General features: G+C 65.2%; 3 protein-coding genes across 3 annotated transcripts in view; 1 reads left to right on the forward strand and 2 right to left on the reverse strand.

Moving 5' to 3' along the window:
- EMIHUDRAFT_252364 (hypothetical protein) overlaps positions 1-751 on the reverse strand; it is a gene marked incomplete at both ends in the record, with an annotated part of 1125 nt that extends 374 nt beyond the window's left edge. The window contains 2 exons of the mRNA XM_005788722.1: positions 177-489; positions 558-751. Of these exons, the coding sequence (XP_005788779.1) occupies positions 177-489; positions 558-751 (507 nt within the window). The remainder of the gene's footprint in view (positions 1-176; positions 490-557) is intronic.
- A 735-nt stretch (positions 752-1486) lies between these two features.
- Positions 1487-2128, reverse strand: EMIHUDRAFT_373244 (hypothetical protein; the record flags this gene model as incomplete). The annotated part of the gene is made up of 2 exons (XM_005788723.1): positions 1487-1846; positions 2039-2128. The coding sequence occupies 2 exons, from the start codon at positions 2126-2128 to the stop codon at positions 1487-1489; spliced, it is 450 nt and encodes a 149-aa protein (XP_005788780.1).
- A 3083-nt stretch (positions 2129-5211) lies between these two features.
- Positions 5212-6356, forward strand: EMIHUDRAFT_447017 (hypothetical protein; the record flags this gene model as incomplete). Its single annotated transcript, XM_005788724.1, has 4 exons — positions 5212-5907; positions 5975-6120; positions 6156-6159; positions 6314-6356. Coding segments are annotated over exons 1-4 (879 nt in total), but the record flags the coding sequence as incomplete, so codon positions are not given.
- Between the last annotated feature and the right edge of the window lie 153 nt (positions 6357-6509).

Consider the following 6509-nt stretch of genomic DNA (forward strand, 5'->3'; position numbering starts at 1 on the left):
GTAGTCAGATCGCGCCGCCGCAATGAGCTCGCCCATGAGGTCGCCCGAGCTACTCGCGGCAAAAGTCGTAGGATTGATCTGTGCCGACAGCGGCAGGGGAGTGAGGAGAGCGCGGGAGCACGTGGGTAGGTGGCGAACAAGGGAGGGGCAGCGCCGCGAAGCTGATAGCTGCGCACCGCCAGAGACACAAGCAGCTTGAGCGAGCCACCGTCGACGCCGGGGACAACCATCGTCATGGTCTGCGGCGCCGACGAGAAGTAGGTGAAAGCAAACCCCTCCTTGGTTCCCGACGGGGAGGTCATGTCGAACTTCGCGACGTACTCCTCCGGTGCTGGCATGTATATGCAAGGCCCCGCAACGGGTGTTGGACTGTACGTGCTCCCCTCCTTCTTGAACACCACAAAGTGGTCCGTTGACGACTTGGCGAAAAACTTGTCCTTGACGGTGCACTTTGAGCCAGACATGGGGCAAACTCCTTCGTCCAGATACCTGCGGTGGAGGAGTGGGGCGTGTGTGTGTGCAAGTGGCCACCCGTCAGCGTCCGCGAGCAGGCGCACTTGGAGACTGGACCAGATTCGTTGGTGACGGTGCCGTCCGGCGCAATAGTCGAAAAGTACTGGAAAGCTGAGGCCTTTACCAGCGTGAGAGGCGTGACCTTGCCCGCCGTGCTGAATTCGCCCGGGCCCGTAAGGATGGTGACCTTGTCGGCGACGGTATCGGAGGCACCTTCGCAAACACCGAGGACAACCATGGCGGGGGGGCCACACGAGAGGACTGCCTTTTTGGCGCGGCCCGCGCCCTTTTTTCGTAATTTTAGTGGCGCAAACGCCGACGGGCGCCGCGCCGGCAAAGACATTGAAAAAGTAGAAATCCACGTGATGCGCACCGCAGCCCGCGGGGCCCCGCTGGGCGCCGCCGCGCGCCCCGCCCGGCACGGTTGGGGATGGGCCACAGTCTCCCCACCGACCGATCGATGGGAGATGCGGCGGATATCGGATGGGAGAGAAAGCAGAGAGAGGCCTGCACCACCGCAGTCCTGTAACTGTACACTGACCTCACTGCCACGTGCCAGCGACCTGCCTGAAGCTGAACTGATACTGAGATAGACTCTAGAGAGAGGTTGAGCGAAAAGGTCGCCGAGAGCAAAAATATTCAAAATAAGGGTTTAGCTTTAGGCAGCTGGCAGCAACCAGCCCTCCATGATGATGGGATCGCGCTGCTTCCGCTGTGGTGTGGCCTGTGCGCGGTGGCAGCCCCCCGAAAAATGACGGCGCTACCAAAATAGAGACACCGATGTCAAATTCATGCCTACTGGCGATGCACCCGGACGCCCCGGGCGAGAGAGTACAGACTCTCGCGCGGGCGAGCTGTCAAAAGCGCCTGCGCCGCGCCGAAAGACCGCGGGGCCCTCGAGCCACCCAGCCCGACGCTGCGGACACGGCGGAGAGGAGCTGCTGTGGCCCACTGGTGGCGCCTCACGGCCGCCTCAGTCCCACACCAGCGCCTGCACGAGCAGGACGCCATTCAGCAGCAGGCAGGCTGCAAACTGCGCCAACAGAATCGGGTTGCCCTCCGCCAGCGTGAGGGTGGTGAAGATGCGCGCCGCGTTGCCGCCCGTGCTGAGCGCGGCCGAGATCGGGCTCCAACCGCCGCGCGAGCGCGCCGCAAAGTTGCGCCAGACTTGCGGCACGAGCGCCACCGACGTGATGAAGGCAGCCACGCCCTGCAGCGGCCCGAGGAAAGCCGTTGGAAGCAGCGACGCAGCGGCGAGGCTCGCAGCGGGCAGCAGCGCGATCGGGGGCAGCGCCCGCTGGTAGCGGGCAGTGAGCGCCAGCAGGACGGCGGACTGCAGGCCTACCAAGCGTGGTCCCACCTCCGTGCACCAAAGTCAGGGCGAGAAAAGCCGCACGCAGCCGAACACGCGTCCTCTCGAGCGCCAGTCGGAATACACGGGTCTGTGCTCCATCTATAATTGCAGGCCCAGCGCCGCAAAGTCGAGGAAGGTGGAGAGAGAGTAGCCGTTGCGGATGTGGTACACCACAAAGATGAGGAAGCCAGACAGGTTGAGGCTCCAGGTGCTGACGCTCATCCCGTCGGCATTCTTCTTCGCCAGCGTGGTCGCGATCATGGGCGTGTAGATCGCCATCGCACCGGCGGTGAGACCCCAGCCGAGCGCGCTGGCAAGCACACTGGCAGACGCCTCGCCGGCAGCCGCTCCGCCCCGGAGCGTGTGCACAGACGCCCGATTGCTGACCGTCGCCGGCGCGCTCGTGCGCAGCGGAGGAAGGGATCGAGCCGAAGGGACGAGTGCGGCACTCGCTGCAAGCAGGGTGGTGAGCATATACACACAGCACCTCCACCTGAGCCAGCCTGCTGGTGCCTGCGCGCGAGTTCTTTACCAGGTTGCAACCCTTGTTCCGCACTGTGCTGTGAACAGAGCACCAACCAACAGCTCTCAGGACCCCCCGGTGCTGGGGTGCTGCCAGCAACCAACCAAGTCGAGCGGAGCAGCGTCGTTCCGATGTTTCGGCGGGCACTTCTCACCTAAGTCCTTGTGGCGGGCCGCTTGGCCTGTCCGAGGGTTTCCGGCAACCCAGAGGGAAACCAGAGGGTCCCCAGCACTTTGCGTTTCCGGAAGTTTCCAGGGAAACCAGAGGGTGTTTGGTGCTCCATTCTGTTTCTCTCGAGTTTCCCTCGGGAAACTCGCGAGTTTCCCTGAGTCTGAGAGCTGGTCTGGGGCAAAATCTGGGGCAAAATTGAGGAAATCGGCACGATACCCAGGTATTTTCCAGGTATACCGGGGTTTTCCAGGTATACCCGCAAAATACCCGGTATTTTGCCGATTTTGGCCCCAAAACAGCCTCAGACACGGCTCAGAGCCCCCCCCAAATGACGAATTCCACGGAGTTTCCCCGGGGTTTCCCGAGGAAACTAGAGGGTGTTGTAGGGAAACGAGCAGGAAACACGGAAAGGAAACCAGGTAGGGTGCGAGAGGAAACCCTCGGACAGGCCAACGGGCCGCCAGGCCCGGAAGCAGATGCCGACGAGGATCAGACACGGCGCGCTATCTGGGCTCGGAGGTCGGCAAAAAGGTTGCGCAACCGACACCAGCGACCAGGATCGTCGATCGAGGTAGGTGCACGCTGCTGAAGCAGTGCACCTACATAGTGGCGACGCCCTGCCAGTTGGCTCGATCCAGCTGGCCGACAAGGGCGACGGGACCCCTGCCTCTAAGGCTGAGCGGAAGGGCTACTACGCACACGTCAACAAGGGACACATCCCAGACCTGATCCGCTTTGGCTCCACGACCACATGCTGGGAGTTCAAGTGCTACACTCCGTTCCTCCCCTCCGGCGCGAAGGGCAACGGCTCTGCCCGCTGCGGAGGCGCTGCCTCCCGTGCCGATGGGCACTTCATCGCGCTTGGCAACACTGAGGAGCACCTCTCCGTCGTCGTTCTCGGCCACCCCCAACGGGGTGACCCGGCCACGGAGGAGCAACTGGACCGTGTCAGCGGCGACGGATGGGTGGCAGCGAAGGACGGCGATTACGCTGACGCCCTCGCCAAGGGCCACACGGTCATCCTCCTCGTGACCGAGTCGACCGGAGCATTCTCCGCCGACCTCGATCGCGTCCTCCGCCAGCTTGCGAGGACCGCACGCGCTAGTGGGTCCATTGACCACACGCCGTATGGCACCTCTCGCGCGTCCACCCGCTCACACTACACCTTCCACTCCGCCGCCATCTCCGCCGCCATCGTCACCGCCGACGCCCTCACCATTCAGAACTCGGCCGCCGCCCTCGGATTCGAGCTCACCCTCGACCCTCGCGATCTCGCCCGGCGCTCGTCGTCGGGTCGCCCGCCATTGCGGTCGGCGCCACCACCTCCTCCCGCCCCCCCCGCAGCCACCGCCGCGCGGCCGCCAATGCGACCGACCCCACCCTCCTTCCCCGACCCCGCCCTAGACGCCCCCGACAGCGAAGCCCGCGCCGCGCGCGGCACCACCACCGACTCTACCTCCGACCCCAGGGCCTAGGCGGCCCGCCATGAAATCTAGCCGTGTGTGCTGGCGTCCGGGTCCCAGCGGGTTTTCACGTAACAAGTACACACATAGTGCGGGACCTGGGGCAGCAACCAACAACCTGGATGGGGACGGGGTGCTGCTCAACCGGCGGCAAACAGCAGCGTTCACAGCCGAGTGCGGAACAAGGGTTGCAACTTGGTAAAGAACTCGCTCGCTGGCTCACGTGAAGAGCCAGCCTTACCTGTGTTTCTTTGTGTGCCCGATTTATTTCTTCAAACGCCCCGAGATGAATTGGACCTCCCTGCTCCTCGCTTGCGCGGCCGTGGCGCGCGCAGCAGAGGATGCCCCATCGCCGCCGGCCAACAACCCCATGCAAGGTACTCCTTCGATCGAACTGACCTCACGCACGCACCGAAATCGCGCTCCCCGATCACGCCGCTCAGCTCACATCTCGCTTGCGCTCGCACCTCACGCCGCTCACGCCTCAAACTGACCTCACCCCGCGATCGCGGCTCAGCTAATACCGCCTCGCTCGCGCACTCGCGGCCCACGTCCGAGAGCCGCCCACGATCGCGTGGCCGCAGACCCGGCGATGATGCAGAGCGCGCTCAAGATGATGCAGAACCCGCAGATGATGGAGCACATGAAGGTGATGATGAAGGACCCGGCGGTCAAGGAGCGGATGAAGCGCATGCTGCAGAAGCTCGGTCCGTCGGCCGCGATCGGCGGGGGCGCGGCGGCGACAGACGACGAGGCGATCGAGGCGATCTGGGAGCGGATGCAGGCGGCGCTCGCCGATCCGGAGCGGCTGCAGAAGCTCTCCGAGACGGCGAGCTCGGAGCAATTTCAGAGCCGGATGAAGCAGCTGGCGGAGGATCCGGAGTTCGCCTCGGCGGCGGGCGAGTACGTGGATGAGATGAAGGAGGAGCTGTCGTCCGAGCTGCTGGCGGGCAGGGCGGGCGCGGCGGGCGAGGCCGGGCTGGCGCTCGACGACGAGGACAACGACGAGGAGGAGGACGCGGGCGACGAGGAGTGATGACAGGAGGGGCGAGGCGCCGTTGGTTCCGTTACGGTAATAAAAAGAAATCATATTGCGGGGGAGGATACCGGGAGCACTTGGAGAGAGTCGGTCGGCCTTCGAGCTGGCGAAGCCGGGAGTGACGCGTGGACAGCAAGCTTGTCACTGACTGCTACAGATGAACGAGAAGGTCGGCTACCCTGCGGCGCGGCGGGCTCGCGCGGGTTCGATGACGTCTTCCGCCGGCGACGTCATTGGAGCGCTGCACAAGCCGCCTTCGATGGCGCCGGCTGAGAAGGTCGCGGCGGACATGCGACTCATGCGCGTCCTCCTGCTAGACGCAATCGCCCCCAAGCCCAGCGCAAATGCGCCCGGCGAGTACGACGTGCTCAGCTCGAGTGAGCCGGAGGGCCACCTTCCGGCCGGCTCGCCGCTGGGCAGGCCGGAGCAACAGCCGGCGCTGGAGCGTGCGATGAGCAGCGTAATGCTCGACGGGCTGCCGCGGCTGCCGGCCAGCGTCACCGAGATGCTCACCGAGGTGGGCTCCCTCCCGCAGGACGCGGCCGAGAGCCTGAGGCTGATGAGCGAGCGCGCCGGCAACATGGACGCGAGCACGTTGCTCTCGTCCGCCCAGTTGCTCGGCGAGCTGATGAGCCAGGCGAACCTCGCGCTCGCCCAGCAGACCGTGCGCGCGTGGCGGGCAAACCTGCGCGCCGACGCGGGCTGCACGGAGGACACCTCCACCGGCGCGGTGGTTGGGAACCAGACCTTTCGGATGGCCTTTGACGCGCTCCTCGCAAGTGGCCGCGCCGCCGCCGAGATCCGCGACGCAATCTCCGAGCAGGAGATCGAGATTGTGCTGACGGCGCACTCGGGGGTGCAAGCGGCGGACGCAGGCCACGCACCGGACACGTCGTGGACGCGTCCAGTAGGCGCACCCGACCGAGGCGCAGCGGCGGACGATCCTCAAGAAGCACCAGCAGATTGTGGCGCTGCTCGGCCAGCACGATAAGGGCACAGTCCTCACCCCCGGCGAGGTGACCGAGCTCGAGGAGGCGATCTCGCGCGAGCAGGCGCGGACACACTCCGAGAACACTCCCGGCGACTGTCGCTGCGTGTGCCACCTGTGATCCTTCCCCCGCCCCCCTGCTTCTTTCTTATACCAACGGCGGCGCCGGGCCGATCCGGAAGAAGAGAAAGCACGGGCCGAGACTCCCCCGTCTGTACCCGCTCTCCCTCCCCCCCGCCCCTGGCTGGCAGCTCGCGGCGTGGCGCACCTCCAATGTGCGTCGCTCCAAGCCGACGGCGGAAGGCGAGGCGCGCAACGGACTGATGGTGATTGAGGAGACCTGCTGGGACGCCGTGCCAGAGCACTACCGCCGCCTTGACCGCGCCCTCCGCCGGATCGGCCAGCCGCCGGTGCCGTACGACAAGGCCATCGGACACACACACGCACACACACACACA

Source organism: Emiliania huxleyi (assembly GCF_000372725.1).
Source record: "Emiliania huxleyi CCMP1516 chromosome Unknown EMIHUscaffold_1320, whole genome shotgun sequence".
NCBI lineage: Eukaryota > Haptophyta > Isochrysidales > Noelaerhabdaceae > Emiliania > Emiliania huxleyi.